At 35.3% G+C, this 24,180-nt stretch overlaps 1 protein-coding gene across 2 annotated transcripts in view; it reads left to right on the forward strand.

Moving 5' to 3' along the window:
* The window catches only part of MED13L (mediator complex subunit 13L), a 295,113-nt gene that overhangs the window by 155,480 nt on the left and 115,453 nt on the right, over nucleotides 1-24,180 (forward strand). For both annotated transcript variants that reach the window (XM_036874359.1, XM_036874358.1), the window contains exons 3-4: nucleotides 2,925-3,009; nucleotides 14,868-14,951. In XM_036874359.1, coding sequence (XP_036730254.1) covers nucleotides 2,925-3,009; nucleotides 14,868-14,951 — 169 coding nt within the window. The remainder of the gene's footprint in view (nucleotides 1-2,924; nucleotides 3,010-14,867; nucleotides 14,952-24,180) is intronic.

Below are 24,180 nucleotides of genomic sequence, written 5' to 3' on the forward strand. Positions count from 1 at the left end.
GATTTTTTTACATTGAGATATTCATTAAATCCAGCACCATTTGTTGAAAAGACTGTTCTTTCTCCACTGTATTGCCTTTGCAAGCTGTGTTGAAAATCAGTTGACCATATATTTGTGGGTCTATATCTGGACTCTCTATTCTGTTCTGTTGATCTGTATATCTATCCTTTCTGTAGTGTACCATATTGTTTTGTTTATTCTAGCTTTATAGTAAATCTGGAAATCAGTTGGTGTAAGTCTCCCAACTGTAAGATTTAGATCCAAGGATTTCATGGGTTTTGGTGCTGTTATAAATGGTACTCAAATTTTTAAAATTTTCTAATTATTCATTACAGTTTATAGAAATATGATTGTTTTGTGTCTGTTGACCTTAACTGACTTAAACTCAGTTTTAGTTCTAATAGCTTTTTTTTTGTTAATTCTTTAGGACTTTCTAATAGTCATGTTATCTGCAAAAAAAAGATCATTTCATTTCTTCCATTCCAGTTAGTATGCCTGGTGCTTCTTTTTCTTGTACTAGCTGAGACCTCCACTTTAATGTGGAATAAGAGTGGTAAGAGCAGACATCCTTGCTTTGTTTTTGATATTAGGAGAGAATATTCAGGGTTTTAACCATAAGTACGATGTTTGGTGTAGGTTTTTTGTAATTGCTCTTTTAAGATTTTTTTTCAAGAAAAAATTTCTAAGACCTATTTTAAAAATTGTTAAAGTCAGGATAAAATCATAATGGTATCTTAAGACAGTGATGTAATTGGCATTGCCTGTGCATGCTCACGTTTGTTTAGTATTCCACATTGCATGTCTAGACAGCTATATAACCCTTCAACATTTCAGTTAACAAATTATTTGAGGATCATTTGAGGAAGAAATAGAGCTCTGTTGTTTGAGAACTTTCCTTTGACATCTTCTGTTAAGGTCAAAGTAGCGCCAACATTAAAAAATAATATCATGAGGAAACAATCAGATGAGAATGTGAGGTATTCTATAAAACAACTAACCTGGTTTCTTCAGTAAATAAATGCCATGTTTGAAAAGAGGAGATGAGTTGTTGCAGATTAAGGAGACTTAAGAGATATAACTTGAGAGGTAATTGATAGACCTTGTTTAGATTCTGATTTGATATATAATGAAGTACTTGGGAGTGGGATTTGCCTCAGAATGTATCAAGAAAAACAAAAAGAAAAAAGAAAGCAGGGTGGTTAAGCAGATGACACAATGTTGATAATTTGGTTTAGGAATTTATTTGAGGCCTGTTATTCTATATTAAAGTATGTTTGAAGGTTTTAATTATAAAAGTTTTTTTTTTTAATATGCAGAATAGGTGTCACCAACTTGGAAGAAAATCTTGGAAAGATGAATGGGACACTTTTTTCATTAAATACTGCATCACCAGTGCTCTTTATGGCACAAAAGACTAATATGTAGAAAAAACTGTTACTGGTGACTGATTTGAAGAGTAATTCAGAAGAGTTGGACTTTGAATGTTGATAAAGTTTTAGGAATTTTTAGCTTACATTAGGAAATAAAAGGAAATTAATATGGGATGTTCCTTTTATTGAAATGTTAGCTTGCTTTCTCACTCAGGAAAGCTCTACCCCCAAAGATAAATGTGTGAAAATAGAGACTCATGATGCCTTTAGAGGACTGTAGAAAAATTTTGGATGTTTTGTCTGAACAGAGATAATGTATTGATAGCAGGAATGTTTGCTTATTTGCTGTACTTTATTTCCATTTCTCTAGTTATAAATAATATAAAATGTCTCTGACAGAGGTTAATTTGGAAAAATTTGGTAGGTCATGATTAGCCACATAGTCAGGAAGATAAAGAGTTATCTGACATCCCAAGAAAAAAAATATTTATCCAGTTTTATCATTTAAAAAAAGTCCTGTAGAGAAAACCCTTAAATGTTAAGTACACTCTTTTGAATTCTTTCTGATTGGAAGATAAGGAGAGATGCATTTTGAGATGTCAGTTGGTGTGGTAAATGCATTAAAAATGCGTTGTGGATTTAACATGTGTTTCAGTTCTCTGTCAAAATTTTCTCTGGTGAGTACTTTTGTCAAGACACCAAGTAAAAGGCAGAGGAAATTTTCTTCTGCAAATGTCGTTTGCATCCTTTCAATTTTTTGCTGTGTTGAAATGAACTAATATAGTTTAGAAGAAAATTAGCTATCTTCTCTAGGGCATTTTATAATTTTTACATATGAAAAGAACGTTAGGAATACATGAGGCATTGTTAGTCTGTTGGATTCTCTTGTGTTAGAGTTACTTGTGGCTCTAAGTAATGCTACAACATATTTCAAAGGCAAATATGATACTTCCCAAAATGTTAAACATTAATGAAATCATGAGTTCAGGAACTAAATTTGATGTTATATTAAGATTTAATTTTCTGACATTCTCCCTAAAATCATGTCCTTAAAATCCTATTCATATACTGCTTTCAAAACATTTAAAGAAATTTGTGTAATGTCATTTTTGGATATTTTTTCCTGGTTTTCTCTCTTAAAATACATGATAACCTTTGTATTAATTTGTGACATTTTGTTACTTTAAATAGAACTTTAATAACAAAATTAGTCTTTGTGACACTTATTAGGAAGAAAGATTAATTTGAGAATTTTGGATGATTTCAAACTTTGAAGAGACAGGTTGGTAAGACCTTTATGTGGGGGGGATTGTACCATGCCTATATTTCAATAACTTTAAAATCAAAACACATTATTCCCTTCTGTACATAAGTATTTTATGACTTTGGGCAAGTATTTAACTTCTTTTCTGTGTTTCAGTGCGATTTAATCTACTTAAATTAGCTCATTAACTTTGCTTTAGAAAAATATTTTTAAAGTTTCTTTTATTTTTATTTGGATGCCCTGCTTACTGGTTCATTTTTTTGTTTTGCTTTGTTTTGTTTTATTTTCAGTTGTGGAAGAAGGACTCTGGGAAAATGGCCTTTCCTACGAATGTCGGACGCTGCTCTTCAAAGCGATCCACAATCTGTTAGAAAGGTAAGAGAAGGAATATCATCACGGTGGTTTTGACACACCCAAGTATAATGCTAGATACTCAGAGGGTTTCCTGTAATTCTGAAAACACTTTCACATACAACGTTATAAAAATGTATATAAACCTCTTCTTTCTTTTTATATTGATACAATTTCAAACTTAGAGAATTTCTAGGAGTGGCACAAAGTACTCCATATATCCTTTCACACAGCTTCACTAACAGTTTTTCTTTTGCCCAGTTTGCTTTATAATTTGTGTGATTCCTCACCCTCTCACCCACCCCGCTTTTGCACCCAGTGTGAATCATGTGTGTGCATGTGTGTGCATTCAGATTTATTCCCTCATACGCCTGAGAGTCATTTACACACTTGAGATTCTTTTTCTGTAACTCCGAAGTATTTAGGTGTGCGTTTCCTAAGGGCAAGGACATCCTCTCATATAAGCCCAGTACAATTATGAAAATTAGGAAATAAAACCTTGCTAAAATGCCATTATCTAATCCGTAGTTCAACTCAGATGTTACCATTTGTCCCAGTTACGTTCTTTTAGCTTAACCTCCCTCCCCCAAGGTTAGTCTGTAATGATGCATTATATTTAGTTCTCATGTCATTTTAAATCTAGAAGAGTTCCTTAACCTTTCTTTCTCTTTCTCAACATTGACATTTTGGATGAGTTCAGGCCATGTGTTTTATATAATGTACCTCAATTTGAGATAGTTTTCTCATGATTAGATTTAGTTTATGTTTTTTCAATAGGAGTACCATAGAAATTATGTTGTGTCCTTCTCAGTGTATCGAAAGAGGAGGCCCATTTGTTGAGCCTCTCATTATTGATGATTATTAACATTGATCCCTCTCGTGAGTGGTGTTCTGCCAAGGTTCTCCACTGTAGATTAATAAGTAACTATGATCTTTGTTATTTCTGTCTTTGAAATTAATAAGTAATTTGTGGCCAGATCCAATGAGATTGTGTTAATTATCCCATTTGTTATGAAATTCTGAGTCACTTGGTTAAGCTTCTATTGGTGGTCCTCGTCTATATCAGTTATTACTTGTATGACTGTAATGTCACCATTCCTTCTATTTTTATTAGTTGGCATTCTTTTGTAAGGAAAAGATTTTCAGTTTCTGCCATGGATTTATGTATTTCTCTCTCTCCCTTAATCTTTCTATCTATATAAATTTGTAAAAGAGGAATTCCTATTCTACTCAGTGAATTATAATTTATCACTATCATTTAATTTGATGCCTAAGTTCTTGCAGATTCAGCCGGGGGGAAGCCCCTTCATGATGGCTCCTGTGGTTTTTTGACCTGTCCTCATCATTGTTTGAGCACCTCCTTACTTGCTGGCATAACAATATGTCCCAGGCTCTGGATGGTGTTTTAAGGGGAGGCATAGATGAAAAAGGATGGATTATTTAAGAATTTCTATGGGAAAAACTTTGTACTTCCTTCCCTGAGTTTATATATAGTTCTTTTAGGTGATCAAAACTGGAAGGACATTCTAGTACCTTTAGGTTTCTTATCCAAGCTATTATCTAGGGTAATATCACTGCTTAGGATTCTTAAGTTACAGTTAATAAGTTGTCATAATTTAAGTCACTCAGAAAGACCTTTCCCACCAAATTTATCTATTTTTCATTCTCAACTTTTGTTCCTACTTCTGTGATTTGGAGTAGACCTAGAGGCTATCTGTTACTAAGGCAGTATATTTTAGAAGCATTGATTTTAAGAGTTGAGTACTCTTAAATATGCCAGATATTTGGCAGTTCTTTCTCCCATTGCAAAACAAAACAAAACACAAGTATACACAAAGTCCCTTCAGGAAAATGTGGAAAATTTACTATTTCCATAATCCTGTGCCAGAATAAAGCTCTTATATCTGTATAGTAATTAATGTACCTTTAAACACAGTCCTTTTAACATAATTTTTAAAAATTAATTAATTAAGTAATTTTATTTTTGGCTGCGTTGGGTCTTCATTGCTGCACGCAGGCTTTCTCTAGTTGCGGCGAGCAGGGGCTACTCGTTGTGGTGCGCGGGCTTCTCATTGCGGTGGCTTCTCTTGTTGCGGAGCACGGGCTCTAGGTGCATGGGCTTCAGTAGTTGTGGCTCGTGGGCTCAGTAGTTGTGGCTCGCGGGCTCTAGAGCGCAGGCTCAGTAGTTGTGGCACACGGGCTTAGTTGCTCTGCAGCATGTGGGATCTCCCTGGACCAGGGCTCGAACCCGTGTCCCCTGCATTGGCAGGCGGATTCTTAACCACTGCACCACGAGGGAAGTCCCAATAATTTTTTAATGTATATGGAACAAAGTACATATTTTTTAAAATTGTAGCTCACTGTGTTGTTTTTTATATCATAATTTATTCTTTTCAGAAAAATATTAATGAATTTGTGATTGAATTGTATTCTTTTTAGTATTTTGTGTTTTAAATGGTAGCATGTTTCTTTGTTGGAAGAAAATTAAAAGAGCAGAAAAACTGGGAGAAAAGAGAAATGCAGAAGATTTGTTTATTCTGTGCTCATGTATTCAGAATTTATGATAGAAACTGTAGTCTAGGTCAGATTGAATTATTATTTTATAAGAAAGTTAATTGTGTCATATGCAGTATGTCATGCAATAAAGCTTGAGACAGTTCAGAAGAACTTTGGGTTGGGCCTTGGTTTGATTTCAGGGTCTGTTATTTGGACAGTTGCCCTAACCTCACAAAGTCTTAGTTAATGCCCTTTAAATTACATGTAGGATACTATGCATCTTGAGTTTTTGTTAGATGTTGTATATGATGCCTGCCACATAATACTTGACTTGTTTTCAATGATTATTAATTCCTTTTCCCCATAAATTATTATTTTGCATATTTTAATTTGAATCCTCCTATAAGAGTTTATTTTGGAACAAAACAGTGTTTCTTTTAGAAAATAATGAATAATTAAGCTGTTCGGCCCCTTTTCTACTATTAGAATGGATGAGTTGAGATTCTTTTGAAAATTTGTAATAGTTCTTTTGTCCTTTAAAATAATGTTGTCTTTTCATCAAACTTTAAGTAACTATGTTCTATGAATGAAAATTACCCTACTCATGAGACAGGGAAGCATTTTACATGATTGTTTTTAGCTCTCTTTATTCATTGTCAACAGAAACTGGGTTGGCTAATACATGCTTGCCCTTTTGTTCTTCTCATAGCTTAGAGCACTTACTGTAACTTACTTATCTGTTTACAATCTAAATTTATTGAAATACAGTTTACTATCTTATTCTCAGCAATTTTCTGTTATGTCTTTGCATTTCTATTTAGATAAGATTGACTTAGTTTCCTATAAAATGGTGAAGGATTGTTTTTCTCAGCACAGTAACTTTCTCATTATGAGAGCTCAATAAATGGTTAACTCCTATTATTATTAGCTAACAGAAGTATTGATATTACTATTTCCAAGGTTGGACACAACATTAAAAGTCAGTTAGTCTGTTTACCCAGCTAATTCTGGAATACCATTCTAAATATAATATCCTTTTTATGTGGTCCTCCATCCTTTCCTCGAATACTTCTGATTATGTGAGCCGAACTTTCCAAAGTTCTTTTCATCTTCTGAGAATACTCACTGTTAGAAAGTCTTTCTTATGCCGAGCAGAAGTCTGTCTCCCTGTAGTTTTCTTTTCTTTACCTTGATTTTGTTCTTTGGGGGTCATATATAATTCATCTAATCCTACTTCCATGGGGTGGCCTGTTTACCATCTTGGTCCCCTAAGTTATTTATTTTTCCTTGTTTGTGGTTCTTACTATATATTACTATATATCTTTATATATTATTGCTATATATCCGCACCCCTTTCCTCCAGCCTTCCAGATATTCCTCTAGTCAGCTCAGTTCTCTTCATTTTGATTGCCACTGACCTACTTTAAAACTTCATAAGTGTTTCACGAAGTATTGCAGTGGCCTCTTTAATCAATCAGGTTAGACTCAGTTATGCTGCAGTAACAGAAGACCTTGAAAGCTCTTACTGTCTTTTGACAGTTGAGGTTCATTTCTTGCTCATGCTGCTTGACCATTGTGAGTCATTTACTGCAGCACTGCTCTATGTCCTCTTACCTCCAGGCAGGAATTATGCTGTTGGGGCACCCTCTGTCAAAGATTCCTGATAAAGAGCAAAGAGCAATGGCAAAATACATAATAGCGCATTCATTGAAGCTTCTGTTCAGAAGTGGTACCTGCCATCTCTGCTCATATTTCATTGACCAAGACATTTACCACCAAGCTTAAAGTCAAGTGGATGAGAAGGTGTTATCCATCAGTGGGAGGTACCAAAGTCACATGGCCAAGCTTGATGTCAGTGGGACAGGGAGGGATAGCACATATTTGGGAAAAGGATACAATCTACCATACCTCTTAATTGAGGTCTTCTCTCTTCTAATAACCTATACTCCAAACAGGTGCTGTTTATATTACTAAAAACACAGATATGTTTCTAAAACACAATTATCGGTGTATTTATACATGTTTTTGAAACCTTTGAGCCATATTGGCTTCTTACGGTATTTTCTTCACCTGTGATTTCTGAGTCAGAATTTCAGTATCTGAAAGTCTGTAGGCCTTCTAAGTCTTATGGTTTTAGATCATACAATCATGGTTATTTTCCCTCTTTTCTGAGAAGGTAGTGTGCTTCCTGTTTTCTTAATGATCAATTATCCCTTTTTGGCAAAATGACCAGAATAATAAAATACCATTTTGTTTTTTTACTTCTATAGAATCTGCTAATTTGACTTGACTCCCCCCCTCCACCCCTTTGTGCCTGCTTTCTCTCTCTTTCTCTTTTTAAAAATAATGCTCTATTCAGACTGTTCTTCATCAGTCTTTGCAATTTCATGGGATTTTGTATGTATTTCTAATGAACTTGTCAAAGGTTACACTTTGTATTTTAAGTTTAGGTTGTCTCACACTCCTCACTAATAGAAAAGCACTTTGCTGTGAATAGATTTTTGGAAAACAAAAACCTGCAGGTTTTTTCAGAAATTTCTTCATTTGGCATTTTTAATATTGCAGATTTAATGGCTATTAACTCTTATGTTTTTATAATTTGTATAGTTTTCATAATATACCATATCCTTCTCATGTAACTCTATTTAAATAAAGTAAAACATTTGGTTGAAAAGCTTTAAAACAAATCCAGGAAATGTGTGCAGTTCATATCACCCAGAGTTTTTATTAATGCTTCAGTGATTTGCACCACATATGGGACTTATGAAAATCTTGCTTTTGTGGCTTTGAAGAAATACTTAAAATGTCTGCCATAATGCTGTCAAATTGGCATTATGTGTGGTAGTATACTTTAATTATAATTTTCTTAAGTTTTTAAAATTAAACACAGCTGATTTTGATGGAAAGGTTTTATTGTGTTTTTTTTTCCCCCCTCTAAAATGCAAATCATTGCTTTGCACACAATGGAAGATTACATGGGTCTCTTGAAGCTGTTACGCTCTGTCCGGTCCATGCTTCCTTAGGGAGACTCTAGTCTGTGGGTATTTGATATTTGTGAAACATAATGGCTCTTTGGAGTCGTCCATTGGTGCTGCTTTCCTAATGGGTTGTCAGCCGTTCACCCATGGCAGTGTATGACACAGCTGTAAAGTGCCTTGGCTCAGAGCTTCTTCTTTGCCAAGAGTTGGTGTTTAGAGTGAAGATACTCAATTTGGAAAAGTACAGTAAAAATAACATGGAGAAAATTGGAATTGTATGATAACAGTAACATTATATTTGTAAATTAGTAGCTTTCAATGCCTTACGGTATTGTGATCCAATAGAGGTGATTATCAGAGGGCAAAGGAGCAAGGTCCTTGGATGTGGTGGTTCAAGGATTTCAAGATGATGAGTGTATTCAGTAGAGAATGGTGATAGAGTATAGCCCTAGTTGAAGAAATGGTTATGTGATCCTGCAACATTGAGGGTCCTTTGGTAAATAAGGTGATAAGAGGAGCTGGAAATGAGTAATTAATAAATTCCCATTTTGTTAAATTGCTACAGTGTGCAATTCTTTAAAAGAAGTAGAAAAATGAGCCTTTAGACCTAAGGGGCATGTGCATTAAAGGAAGAGACACTACAGACATTGTAGACACAAGTGAATGAAAGCATATATCTAATTGTAAATGTTTAGAGAAAAACATGTTCACCCTAAGACTAATTATTTCATCTATTAATATTTTTAGGACTGGGAAGGGATTAAGACTTTAACTTTTAAATTTAAATTTATTGTTATTGTTAGTGTGGTTAGAGAGTGGGATTAGACACTAAATGTTTGAAAGTCGAATGGATGTTTCAGGTGAGGCTAGTCCTACAAAAGACCTTAGCCTTACAGAGATTTTGGAGAGGGTGGAAGTAATAGGAATTACTTGGCCAGAGGAGACAGCATCCAGTAGAACAGCATCCACTAGGGCACAGTAAGAATCCAAAGTAATGAAGATAGAAGGGATTCGTTGCAAAAGGTGTCTTCAGCCTTAAATTATATGGGTTGTTTTTTGTTTGTTTGTTTGTTTTTTTTAGTTGGGAATGGGGAGCACTGCAGTTTCTTGGGAGGAGACTTCATACATGTTTGATGTAAATTGGATTGTGAGGTAAAGATTTTGATGCTGGTGAGGATGCTCTGGTACGAAGTTGTATAAAATTCAGTCTATGTGAGCAGCTCTGTAAGTAGATGATAACACTGAGGGGCAGTTTAGTTGAGGATGCGGTAGAGGAACACTATCCTTGGACTTTTTAAATCTACGAAAACTGTCACACCTGCGTAATGTGAGGGGCGCAGAAGATCCAGGCCAGCGGTGGCTCCCTTCTAAACCTCCCAACTATCCCGTCTGGGAAATGGCTTGCTGATTTCTGCTGTGGCTGCTGCTGTGGCTCTTGTAAACTTAGGTCAAGTCTGCCCATGGCTTTGGGGTTAGAGATTGGGGCTTGCCAGCTTCAGAGTCAAGTTGTTCTTGTAGTTAATTATTTAGAGCTGTTGGGCATGGCACAGAAACATGTACACACACACACAACCTGATTTCTTTTTTATTTTTCAGCACCTGTTTGTTTCTTTTCTTCTTGAAACAGTGATTTTTTAGGGAGGTAGTAGGGGGCTTGGAATTATTTCTAAAGATGAATACTTACCTAGAACTGTTGCTTACAAAACATTTTATAAATCTGAAATCACATTGTGATCTTTAAAGATAATATTGAACTACTTTACAGAATTTTGTCATATCTTAATAGTAAGGTAATTTTGAAAATCTCAGTAACAATGATTGGCGTTACTGAGTGGACAGCCAGGGTTAACTGATACATAGTCTTAGCACTATTTGTGATGTTGATTTAAAGCACTTTTTGGCAGATGAAGTTTGTCTGCTAGGTTTATATATTTATCAACTTAAATATAAATTTTGTCCCTCAAAAACAATAAAATAAAGGTTGATAGAGTTATAAAAGAGGGAAATTATATTTCTGATATTCTGTAGTTTTTATGCCTTAGCATTCTCTCTCTTAAAAATATTTGCTTAACTTTGTTCTTCAAGTATAATTAAAACATATGGGCAGTAGTGCCAGTCTTCCTAAACATTTATTCTATTCTATTCTGTTCTGTTCTATTCTATTCTATTCTGTTTATTTTTGGCTGCATTGGGTCTTCGTTGCTGCACACGGCTTTCTCTAGTTGCGGTGAGCGGGGACTACTCTTCCTTGCGGCGCGTGGGCGTCTCCTTGTGGTGGGTTCTCTTGTTGCGGAGCACGGGCTCTAGGCGCCCGGGCTTCAGTAGTTGTGTCACGCGCACTTAGTAGTTGTGGCTCACAGGCTGTAGAGCGCAGGCTCAGTAGTTGTGGCACACGGGCTTTGTTGCTCTGCGGCATGTGGGATCTTCCTGGACCAGGGCTCCAACCGGTGTCCCCTGCATTGGTAGGCAGATTCTTAACCACTGCGCCACCAGGGAAGTCCCTTCCTAAAATTTTTTAACACCTATGTGATTTCCCACACGTTGAGTATCTACTATGATTTTAGTCTGGAGTGAGTGGTGATGGACTATAAAGAAATGAAATACATAATTTTTTTCTACCTCAAACACATGCACACAAAATTCAAATAACAGTGTGAGTCTGGCCATGATTAGTGGTTACAAACAAGAAGGGTAACAGTATTATACTGAGAATAGGAAAATACTCATTGGTGTATAGCATTCATTTATCAGATATTTATTGAAGACCTATTCCTTTAGAGCAGAACATAAAGCATATTACATAATAGGCACTTAAATATTTGTTGAATATTGCCAGTAAATAAGGTAGATAACTGTGTCTGCCCCCAAATTGCTCATAGCTTCTTGGGAGAAAAGAGCCACAGAAATGATTCATTACAACTCAGTGGTGAAAGTACAGATTTGTAGATGTTAGAATGCTGTGCTGATCTGGGACAGGAAGGATGAATAGAATTAAATAGAGGAGGAAAGGATAGAGTGGGATAGGGAGGGATTCTAGGCCAAAGCAGGGTTAGTAGTGATTAATGGTAGTGTTTAGTACAGAAGTTCTCACTCTAGGATCTGCTTCAGAGTTCATCAACGCTATGGAATTGTATGCAGTATTTTGCTTTTCCTTGCGTTTTTTAGGAGAAAGAGTCTGTAATAACTTTCATTAGATTTTTTTTAACATAGAATCATGACCCCAAAATGATTGAGAACCAAGAGCTTATTAGTACCACAATATATTATCTGCTCCTGAGCCAGCATAGTCCCAGGTATCAATCAGGTGGTAGAACTGTCTTTCTTAGCAAAGCCACTTGTCTCATCACATTTCTTCCCGTAACTTAAAGTACAAAACACCAGATGGAATTACTTTCTGTACTGCTTAGTCTTGGAGGCTCCATGTGTATCTGTATACATGTGTGTGTATCTGTGTGTGTGTGTGTGAGAGAGACAGAGAGAGAGAGAGGGAGAGAGAGAGAGAGAGAGGGAGAGAGAGAGGAGAGAGAGACAGAGAGAAAGAGAGGAGGAGGGAGAGAAAGAAAGAGGGAGAGAGAGAGAGAGAGAGAGAGAGAGAGACAGAGAGGGAGAGAGAGAAACAGAGAGGGAGAGAGAGGAGGAGGAGGGGAGCGGAGGGGGAGAGAGAGAGAGGAGAGGGAGAGAGGAGAGGAGAGAGGATAGAGAGAGAGGAGCGGGAGAGAGATAGAGGCCTAGGCCGAGAGTTTCTCTTTTGGACCCGCCATAGTTTTTTAAGCTGATTAAGTAAAAATTGATAGTGTAGTTGCTGAGTTCTTTTTACCTGTTTCTTGAGTAAAAGAAACTTTGCCTTCATACTTAACCATATCTACATCTAACTCAGCAATTCTGTAATTCTCTGTTGAGTTGCACGTCAGGGCAGAGAAAGGGAGCACATTCAGCGTCTTCATTAATTTGGTCCCAACCTTCTCTGAGGTACTTGGTGACTTTGCTAACTTTCTGCCACATCACTGGTGACAGTATGACTTTTGACGACTCCCTTATGCAGAAATAAGTCAGTTGCAAATCCAAACTGTGTTAAAAACACTGCTTCATTCAGTGCAATTGTGTGTTTTCATGTTTTCCTTTCAGTGTGAGGGAAATCACTGATCACATAGAAGCTGATTAGTGGTTGAAAATCACATAAGTCATTCATGACTCTCATTTGGAACCAGATGATTTTGGATTGAAGAATCAGTAGTTTCCATGGCTGTTTTGTGTATTAGTGATAATAACCTTGTGTTGACATTGCCTGACAAAGAAATATGATCTGTAGTGGAAACTCCAGGAGATACATTAGCACAGAGAGTTAGGCTCCCAGCATTTTCATTAGCTTTTTGCCTTTTGCCTTTGTCGTTGAGTGATCTTGGCTGTGCACTGCTGCTCTTCCACTCCAATCCCTCATTTATTCTGGAATGAAAACAGTAAATAGAATTTGTGGGTTTTACTTCATAGAAGGGCAAGGGTTTTGAAACAAACCTTATACATTGTCCTCTTTAATCAGAGATATTTTATGTTTTTCTTTCATATTATACTGTCTAAAGTCTTGAAGTTTTTTCTATCCATAAACTGTAAATTCATGTTTTCTCTGTTGTTGAATAAATGATTCTTTTGAATTCTGACCTTCAGGACTTATGAGATAATGAAGTGGTATTTACTTAAGTGAAGATGTGTGTCAGTAGAAGACATTGTTTAATGTTTGATGTGATTCTGCACATGTCCTATTGCTTTCATTCTAAGCATTATTGATTTTAAGATACACCTTCAATTTAATAACAGCTTTTGGAGAATAAAGAAACATTAATCAATTACAAGATAGATCTGGGCTTTAAAAATGAGTGAAGAACTGAGGAAATGTGACAGCATATATGTAGTCTACCTAAAAAACACAGTTAAGTCCCTTAACTAGGGAATAAACTGTGGTGATTTTTTCAGTTTTGCTTCTTGAGCACTTTCACCCTTATTGTGTATTCCATATTTTCTATTCTAACTTTAATGGAGTCATATAGTCTTTAACCCTAAAAAGCAAGTTCACTTATAATCTTAGGAAAACAGACTGGTTACTTTGAAAATGATTTTTTTTTCATTGTGGACAAGGAAGATTGTTGTAGAAGTTCATTTTCAAAATAAAACTAGTTGAAGCAAGTGACTTTTTGATGAGACACTGCTTCAAATTGGCTCTGCCCATAGGGAGTTACATTGTGGCCAGCAGAAACTATTGCCATTTACTAAGGCAAATCTGTAATGAGTTGGGCGAAGGCTTGAATTGTTTCCATCCTCCTTGATGGAATGGAAATTACAGAGCCAAAAGCCACGTGCAGAATTGCCTGAATATTCAGCAAAGAATTACTGTGCTGCTCTTTTGCTGGTAGGTAGAACCTTGTATTGAAGAATTATATCCACCTTTCTGACAGGTTTTCTTACAAAATATGTATCATTTCATTGAATAGTATTAGAGATTACTGTATTTCATCAGTTTCAAAATGCACATTTTCTCCCACATATTTATGTTGTTAAAATTAGGGATGCTCTTTACAAATGATGGCATCTCACAATTGACTGGAGTTATGATATAGTTGTCACCTGCCTGTACTCTAGTGAATTTGAGCATAGCTACTTATATTGTTGTCACTTCAACTGAATTGTGTGCACTTTGGGTATTATATGAGTTGAGTTCAGTTGCCATTAACATGTCTTCAGAAAGAGTACCCTGTGATTTGACATGGAAAAACAATGTACACAAAATGGCATGAAAACAGAAGCGGGGCACAATTTAGATATGAAGAAAGCAAAATATTCATTACTGAAGAAATGACTGCAGTTCCTCATTTTTTTGCAAAGCCATAATCAAGTGCTTTACCATGTCTACAAAAAGAAAATACCTAAGTAGAAGAGGCTGTGCTATGCTTTTATTACCGAAATCCCTGCTAAAGAATTGACTACCACACACCACGCAAGAAAGATCCAGCATTAAAACTTGCAAAAAGGGCGTCAGTGGCTTGGAAGAATATCTCTGAGGTACTCTTAAGAAATGCTGCCTATATTCCCAACATCCTTGATCACACAAAAGTTAAAGTAATATAGAAGTGTGATTGGATTTGAAGCAATTCAGAAGTGTAAGATGTTTCAGGAACATATCAACCAATTAATTCTGATTTTTTTACATGTATAAGAATAATACATAATAAAAATCTATACCCAAAGTCAGAAAATTCTTTCAGTAAGTATAGTGTAAGAATTTTAAGTACTAGGAAAACGTTTTGACAGTTTAATTGGTGATGTTTTTATTTTCAATGGTGGATCTTATCTGTGATTATTGATTCAGCGACTTGCTAATTTGTTATTGAAACTGTATTCTTGATGTAATTATTGTAGGTGCCTAATGGATAAGAACTTCGTTAGGATTGGGAAATGGTTTGTCCGACCCTATGAAAAAGATGAAAAGCCGGTCAACAAAAGGTGAGTCTTTAGAATGCTTTTGGGTTTTTGGTTTCTTTTGCTTGACCACAGCTATCTTTGGGGAAGAGGTGAATGGAGGAAGTAGCTTTTATTTATTGTCCAATAATGTTAGTAGTTTAGATGTTTGAAACAGATTCCTGGATCACATTTTATTAAGTACTCTATCATTAAATTTTTGTGGAATATTAAATTTTGACTAGAAAAATGATTGTCAGTAACCCATGTCTAAGTCCCTTATTACCACACTATTTGGAATTGAATTACTCTATTTTGTTATTTTCATTATTCTAATTTATCTTTCTTCCTTATAGTGTTATGTGGCATAACTTTAAATCAACAGTCAAGTGAATTCAAATGGTGACAGTTTTTATAGAATTGTTTGATGCCCCTTAAAAGTCAGTCAACACATCCTTGACAGTTGTCAAACCAGGACTGGGAATTACTTCTCTAAATAACCCTAAACCTTTAACCATCATTTATTATATGCATGGCTTTAAAGGCAGCCTTTGATACTAAACAAATATGGAGTTTTAGATCAATCAAGCCAGAATCAAAAATGAAAACCGTCAAAATCTAATATTTATCTCACTTTCCTTTGAACACAGTGTAGATTTAATTGGAAGTTGGTGACTATTTCATTTTTGTAGAGCTGGGTACACAATCTTGATTCTATTTTACTATCCGTGAACTTGCCCTAAGCTAAGGGTCCCAGCTTCTGGCTGCAGACAGGTGCTCTTGAAACCTTATGTGGTAGATTAGATCTTTTGGATAGCTGGCCAGGATTTCAGCTGGCTGCTCCTGCCACTTCTTCCTGTAGGAGATTTAATAGCAGCCTTCTCTCCAGCCTGTATGTCTTAAAGCTTTGATGGAGTGGTTGTCTTAAAGCTTTGATGAAGTGATTTCTGAGCAATGTAACCACTTCCTCATTAACTAAATCTAATTTATGAAAATTGGGATTTCTTTTTTCAAATCAGATAAATTAGGGCCTGGCTTTTTTTTTTTTTCCCCAAATCACCATGAACTTCCTTGAAATGTTTCCCCCTTTTTAGTACATTTAGGATTTATTAAAAATTATATTTAAGTAGACAGGTATTATGTGTATCAAAGTTTGCCTGAAAAGGATAAAACTGATTTTAGAAAAAGGTACTAGTGTGCATGGGTGTGATTCTGTTTACAGATGCTTTGATTGATGGAGAGGAACTTTTTTTTTCCTTTTATTTTTATCGATTTGGTCTAACTAATGAATGTTTCATGGACATAATTCATCTTAGCATTTTCCTAAAATTTACAGAGGACTTAGATTTTCCTACTGGTTAAAGTTTGGGCTTTTATTGTCGAGGAGTCTGAATGGTTATACATGGATTTGTTTTAGTGCATTGTTCTTCTTTTCCATTCCTAGTGTGCCTCTCCATGCTTAGTGTGCATTCTCACAGCTGGTCACTGATGAATTGACTGAGCCAGTCCTAAAACTTTTGATCAATAGGTATAGATGTTTGTGTGATGATTTGAGAGGAATTTGGGGATGAAGAAGAAATGTAGAAATAAAAAAGGGATTGAAGGAGTAGCAATTAGTATTTTAATGTAAAAAATAATGTTTAAAAGTCAGATGTGCTTAATGATCTTTTGTATAGCGTGTATATCTTTACACTTTATTTAGATACTCTGAGTCTTCCTAACTTAAGCAAGCCAGATGTCGATAATACATGTAATATATTTGGATATTTGATTTTGTGTAAAACTGGGAGGCTGTTGATTTCTGAGCAATGTAATTAAGTTATTTTATTATTTTTAAGACTTTATACTTGTGGTTGAACCTCGTGGAACTTTGTTTTCTTGTAGTGTAGAAATATTGATGATTAAAAAAACTATTTCAGAAGACATTAACAGTTAGAAAACATTTTAAAGCAAAGATTCAATTTAAAAATTTGGCATTTGCTATAATAAAGCTTTATTAGGTGTAATGACTTTTCCACTCATTCTCTGAGTGGAAAATAGAGCATCCTGTTGGATGTTGAAACAGGATCTCAGTGCTTAAGTCATTTTGGATGGACAGAGTGGCCCTGTAGAGGAGGGCATTTAGAATAAGAAGAGTTGGGATCACATCCCGTACCTCTCTTTACAAGTTATTTGCTTTTAGAAAAGTTGTTTAATTTTTCTGGGGTGAACTTTTATTTTTGCTGTTATTGAATTGATAATAATTAGTATCTTAGATGGTTATTGTGAAGATTAAATGAGTTAATTTATGTGGCTAGTTTATAATTTAGTTGAGAAAAAGCAAGAACAAATTAATCTTGAAGCTTAATTTTTTTTTTTTTTTCAGTACCTACCAGTTTAGTAACCAGGGGAGAGGAAAATTTGCTGCCCAGTGTTAAACACATTGTATATACACATTAATATTTTTAGTAATTCTCTTATTTGATATCATTAGACCCAGATAAAAGGAATACACTTTTAAAGTAGTGATGTTAGCCTATAGATACTTTTTTTCAATAGATTAAAAAGACGATTTAACACACTATTTTATGTAAGCTAAAATAATTCTAATAGTGGCGACAAATGAATATACTGATGATTAGGTTTCACCTGCTCAATTAATAGCATATTATTTTTTGAGCTATCATTTCTCTCCGTATTGATAGCAAAACTAAATCATTTGCTGGTGGACTCTAAAAGAGTTCTCAGTGTTGGATATGAGATGAAGTTCGGGATAATTATAGAAGTTTGACCAGGCAGGTTCAAGAAGATAAAAGAAATTTATATCATTTTTTTGCTATAGTAACATATCTTTTGTTACTCATCCTTGGGAATATAATAAGTAGGAAAGAGAACTTGGCTTTGTCCTAAAGAGTTGTGACAACTAACATCAAGCATAAAAAATTTGTGATTTGTAAGGTATGTTGAACTTGAAAAAGCCTTTGCTTTCAGAATATTCTTAAAAACAAACCAGTAAAAAAAATGTTCTTTTAAAATAATTCAGTTGTTCCAATGGAGTTTCTTTCTATCAGAAAGGTGTTGATTTTCTAATTTAGTCTAGTTTCAACCCACATTTGACTACCACAGAATTTGAAGTTTGTATTCCTTAGTCTTTGAATGCCAATTTTAGCAAAGTAATTGATTGCCCCCAGTAACAGTTTGGACCTTTGATCTTTCCTGGTTTCAGGTGTACAGTAGCTGAGTTAACACAAATACCAACTTGCCAGTGCATTTTCTGAATTAATTCACCATTTCTTCCTCGTGAGCAAACCTGCCCTGCTCTAGGGTGATACTCCAAATAGCCTCACGTGTTTTCAACTATTCTAATTACCTTTGTGTGTGCTGTTAGCAGATGCACACGCACATACACGATGGGAAGTACGTCACTTTGGGTGCTTTTGTGTCATTTCATCTGGATATTTTCTTGACTCTTAAGCCTGGGATTATTTCTTTAATTTCTTTTTTTTATGTTCTCACACTACCTAATGTGCAAGAGATGCCCTTGTCTTTTGGTTTTAGTAGCAAAAAACCAGTTTTTGTGTAACAAGATGAAATATTTTGATGTAGGAGAATATTTTTTAGCACTTTAAAACTTTCATTCCTTCTTTTTCCTCACCCTCCCCTATCGCTTCACCTCTCCTTGTTTTCTATCCCATCCTCCTCTTTCCTGTACTTTCCTTATATTATAGCCCAGTCATCTGTGCTTCCTTCTTGAGATGCAAAGATGAAAAGTCAGGGAAAGGGATCTCTCATTAGAGGGTAGACAGACATGTAAACAATTACTTACAGTGTGAAAGATAAAGGGAATCTCTTACTAGTGTCCAGAAAAATTAAGGTCATTAGTGATGTGGTACCTTTAACAAGGACTAGCCAATGGGAAATTCATAAATAAAAGTAATGGGACAACTTGGATTTATTAATCATACATAACAGTTTTACCATACTTTTTGTCTGTTTTTGGTGGATCTATAAAAAATGTAGTCGTTCTCTGCTGGTTTATTTGATGGAAGATATATCAAAAGGTTCTGTGTATTTCGTCACTTGAATTTGAGAATTGTGTGAAAAGTGAGAAGACAGTGAGGTTAGAGTCCTGAGGAGCATCTACATTTACAGGATGGGTAGAGAAAAAGGAGTACCTAAAGGAGACTAGGAAAGGTCAGTGAGAAATGAGAACCAGGAGGATCGGTGTCACCAAAACCATGAATTTTTAAAATTTCAAGATTAATCAGCTGTGTCTACCAGAGAGGCCGTATAAAATACATTCTAAAAGGCAGTTATGCAGCCACTTTGGACATAACATGAGCAGTTTCAGTGCAGTAGTCAATTTCAGGTTGCAGTAGCGAATTTCAGGTTGCAGTAGCCTGAGTTACAAATGGCAGTTGAAATGAAGATAGGAATGTAGACTTCTTGTTATATTTTGTTATAAGTAGCTGCAAAGTAGAAAACTGTTGGATCTAGGAAGGGAGGAGACAAACTTTTAATAAGAGCCTATGATAAAACTAAGTGGTACTGTCTGTTGTTTTTAAAAGAGTCTTTCATGTACCAGGCACTCTGCTTTGTACTTTCACAGACATTATGCATAGAGTGTCAGATTGAAAGACCAGCTCAACCAGAGGTAGCTTGTTTACTTTTTAAAAATTACTTTTTTTCCTTAATAACTGAAAGGCAATTATCACTGTTAGTTTTTGTTTTTTGTCCTATTAGCAGTCTAAAAAGTACACAATAAAAACTTATATCCTGAATATCAATAATTTATTTTCGCAGTTTAAATATATACTGTCAGTTTCAAAAAGGATTTTAAACACCTTACAGTAAGAGATACACCTTTAAAAAATGTATATATCGGGCTTCCCTGGTGGCGCAGTGGTTAAGAATCTGCCTGCCAATGCAGGGGACACGGGATCGAGCCGTGGTCCGAGAAGATCCCACATGCCACGAAGCAACTAAGCCCGTGCACCACAACTACTGAGCCTGCGCTCTGGAGCCCGCAAGCCACAACTACTGAGCCCACATGCCACAACTACTGAGCCCGCATGCCTAGAGCCGATGCTCCACAGCAGGAGAGGCCACCGCAGTGAGAAGCCGGTGCACCACAACGAAGAGTGGCCCCCACTTGCCGCAACTAGAGAAGGCCCGCGCGCAGCAACGAAGACCCAACGCAGCCAAAAATAAATAAATAAAATACATAAATTTATTTTAAAAATGTATATATATACTAGAGAGGTTTTGTGAATATCATTGTTGTAATTCCTGCTAGAGGACTGAAACTAAGCTGGAAACAGAGCTCTCCTTGATCACCGGTCCATCTAGAAATATAGATGATCTTCCATTAACTATCTGACTTTGTGGGACTTACTGAATCCCTCTGGACTTTAGTTTTAGCATTTATTATTTCTAAAATATTTTTCAGTTTTTCGATTCTCTGATTCTAGGGAAATTGTAGAATCTAGGCATGTCCCCAGAAGGTACATAATGTAATTTGTAAGTATTTGGTTTACTTCTTTGATGTTTTTGGAGTGTTAGAGGATATTATAAAAATAAAGATTTATTAAGAGTGGTTCTTAGAAAGTATTAAATTCCTATCTGAGAACCTGACAGGAGAGAGTGACAGTGTACTTCATGTAGGGTTTTATTAATAGTTGTGTAAGTTCGAAGTATTATTATAACTTAATATTTATGGCTAAAGAATATAGAACGCTGTGAGTGCTGAGATGAAATACTAAATTATGTAACTGTGAAGCTTCCTCTTTGTTATAATGTTCATATCTGGTCTGTTGTTACAGTCTTCTGCTGTCTGGGTCTCCTGACTTCAAACTGCTCATGTTTCTAATCCCTCTGCTCTGTGTATCCTTCTGTTAGTCTACTTTTGGTGAAGCACTCTCCCACATAAGAACATAATGTGGCGTCAGTGTTTAGGATGTTACCTGAACTTTATCTGGCATTCCTGTTCCCCAGTAGAAGCCTTTTGTCCAGCCATAGTTGCCCTTCACAATTCCTAGCATACTCTAAACTCCTTTTCTCTTTTGTTCCTGTTCTTTTTTTTCCCCCCACTCTTTCTGTCTTCCCTGGCAAGTTAACTTTGATCTCTCTTCTTTGAGCTGCTCCCCTGAGGCATCTTTTCTAGCTGTTTGTTTCTGACATTTTACCTCTATCAATAGTATGTTTTTACTGTTCTTTTTTTTAATTTTATTATTTTAAAAATTTTATTTTTCTCTTGAATTTGTACTAAGGAAGATGAGAATTCACTCTCCTTCCTCCTTTTCCCATTCCTTCATTATTCCTAAATTGAATCTTTAAAACAGAATCATACTTATTTTGGTGTTTACTATACATCATTATTTCTCCTTTTATTCTACTCAACATCTATTACAGTCCCTAGTACAAAGGATATTACAGGTTTGGAGGAACTGAATGGAACTTCTTTCTGTTGTAAATCTAGTTTTCTAGGATCAAAATAAAAAATGAGGTCTTAAAACTCATTTAATGTAAAACAAAATATTGAGTTATGTCATTAAGACAACAACATTCTCTTTATCATTCTTATTTTAAAAGATGATCCTTTAAAATATTATCTTTTATAAATGGGTTAAAATCCTTGTTTCTTACAATTGTCAGTTTTGCATGAGTTTTTCCTCAGTATTATTTCTTATTGAGTGGTTTGTTCAAGTTTCAAGTTTGAGCAGTTGGGCTCTTTATGATGGTTACTTTAGTTCAAGTATTCCCTAGTAGAAAACATACATTATACCCTGTTGGACTTTGTCCCCCATTGCTAGCCCATGAATTGCAATTCTGCTAGTGGAAGCAGACTCAACACATTCTGAGATCTTAACAGGCCTCATAGAAAGAAGGAGGCCTCTCTAATTGGTTGCACACAGAAGAGCCTAGAGGGAACATTGTTGGGGAACATTTGAAGGATTATTATGTATCACTGAAATTGACCAGTGTTGTTTACAGAGTTTATCTGGTACTGAGAATCTAAGAAAACAAAGGAACGTCTTAGTATGTATAATTGAAAACAGTTGACTAAAGTATTTCTATGTTAGATGAATTTTTAAAAAATAAAAGACTGTAGAAGGTAAGTTTCACTGAAGGAGAAAATTGGACTATTAGCTGGAGAATTTTGAGTTTGTCTCAATGGTCTTTAAAGTATTACATCAATTTCAGTGTAGGATGCCACCTCCTCTCCTTTGTTTCTTACTTACAATTTCAAGATCTAGAACTGAAGCTTTCTATCAGAGTATGGTTCACATTCCTGAAATAAATAACAGCTTTCTTCTGCTAATGATTTGCTGTGTCCTTACGTATTTCTAGGCCTTGATTTCAACTAGAGTTTCTTAGGGAAAGAATAAGACATTGTGATAGCCCATAAACACCCAGTTTGTGAAAACAGAAAAATTGGGATTATATGCTTTTACTTTTCAACTTTATCCCAGTAGCCCCTCCTTTTCCCAGTCTCTAAAAACTTATAGTACTGGTTTGGGACACATGATTATGTTCAAGTATTAAATTAAACATGTACTGTCTTGTATTAACCTTGATCATTTTAAGCGTGTTTTGTAGGTTCAAAAAGGTAAATTACAATACTAAAGGACACTACTTTAATAATGGCAAGGCCTCCCTTTCCCCCAACCCTTAGAAACACATGCTGTTAAAAATACCCTGTGAAGACTCAATAAAATACTTGCTAAGTACATTTCAAACCAGAGGATGCTTTGGTTGAAGTATGTTATGGATATATTCGAACGTGACTGTGTGTTTGAAGTACAGTACAGGGTATGTTCTGTAGCTGCTATAGAACAAAGCATTCTGTATTTGTGCTTTGATTTTTTGTAAACTAAGCTTCCCAAGTTTCAGAGCTCTTTTAATTCTTCTGAGTATATCATGGAGAAGCCTTCAGTTGGGCCATTGGCACCTTGTGTATCTGATCTCTTTTAAGGATGCATGCAGTACTCTTGCAACTCCTTTGAACAAGTCAGTTATTTTCAGAAACAGCTGAAGTTACTGAGCAGCCGAATTGGAGCTGAACCTGGGGTGAGGCAGATGAGTAGGGGCCAATCATCCTGACCCGCAGTGTAAGTATTCAGAATCATAAACATTGACTTCAGGAATTAGAAGTTTTTGTGCATGCGACTTTTTTAGGAATCTGATGCACACACATATACATTATTACAAGTATTATTGATGGGAGTAAATGACAGAAGTTTAGGACTTTGTTATAACTCCTACTTATGCTCTCAGTGAACATAGTCAAACTGATCCACTTACTATATCCTGTGTTTCTGTTCCTGTGTTTTCTAAACTCTGAGTAGGAATAATAATAAAGGTATAATGATGTCTACCTTATATAGGTTGTTTTGAGGATTAAATGAGATAATGTGACTGTCTAAATAATTAGACAAATTATTTAAAGCCTGTTTCATAAATTTCTTCCTAGATTCTTATAGCACTTTATATACTATTCACTATATTATGAATGAAACCATTCAACTTTTCAAAATTAAATGATCATAATTCAGGAATAGCATTATGTATCATTTTATTTTTCCATTTTCAGATCATTTAATATTATTTTTATATATGAAAGTTATATAATTTAAATAAACCATGCATTAAAAGCACATGATAGAACTTCCATAAAATTCACCTCCTTTACACCAAGTATTTTCATAGGTTTGATTTTGGTCTCATATACCTATGTAGTTATAAAGAAGCCTGTTGACTATTAAGGTTCACTGTAAAGCGTGATAGTCTATTTTCCATATTTCACATATAAAATACACTTCTAGGTAATGTTAAGCCAAGTGTCTTTAGTAGTAAGGTGAGATAGCTACCCTGGATAATAAAAGGAGGCAGCATAGGTGAAAAGTGACCCAGACAGAAATGGATCCAGCAGTCACAATTACCAGATGAGGAAAGAAGGAAGCTCCTTACAAACCACCACCACTTCCAGGATTTTCTTCTCACTTGGATAGGTATCATTCAGACCTTCTAGAAACACATTTATGCACTTGCTTTTTACTTTGCTTTTTTCCCTACCATTCCTCATAAGGGTACCAAAAAGGGGAAAGTTTTTCCTATTCTTTTTCCTTCTTAAACACGTTTATCACTTATGTAGCTTGAAATGAGAAGAATGGTCTAGATAAGAATATTTGATATGGAGTGAAGAATAATAGAAAAAATAAGTGGGAGGTTGAGGATAAAATAAATTGTTATCTATATTTTTAGTTTACTGGCATAGTCTGGCATTAAAAGTACT

This window comes from Balaenoptera musculus, chromosome 14 (assembly GCF_009873245.2).
Source record: "Balaenoptera musculus isolate JJ_BM4_2016_0621 chromosome 14, mBalMus1.pri.v3, whole genome shotgun sequence".
NCBI lineage: Eukaryota > Metazoa > Chordata > Mammalia > Artiodactyla > Balaenopteridae > Balaenoptera > Balaenoptera musculus.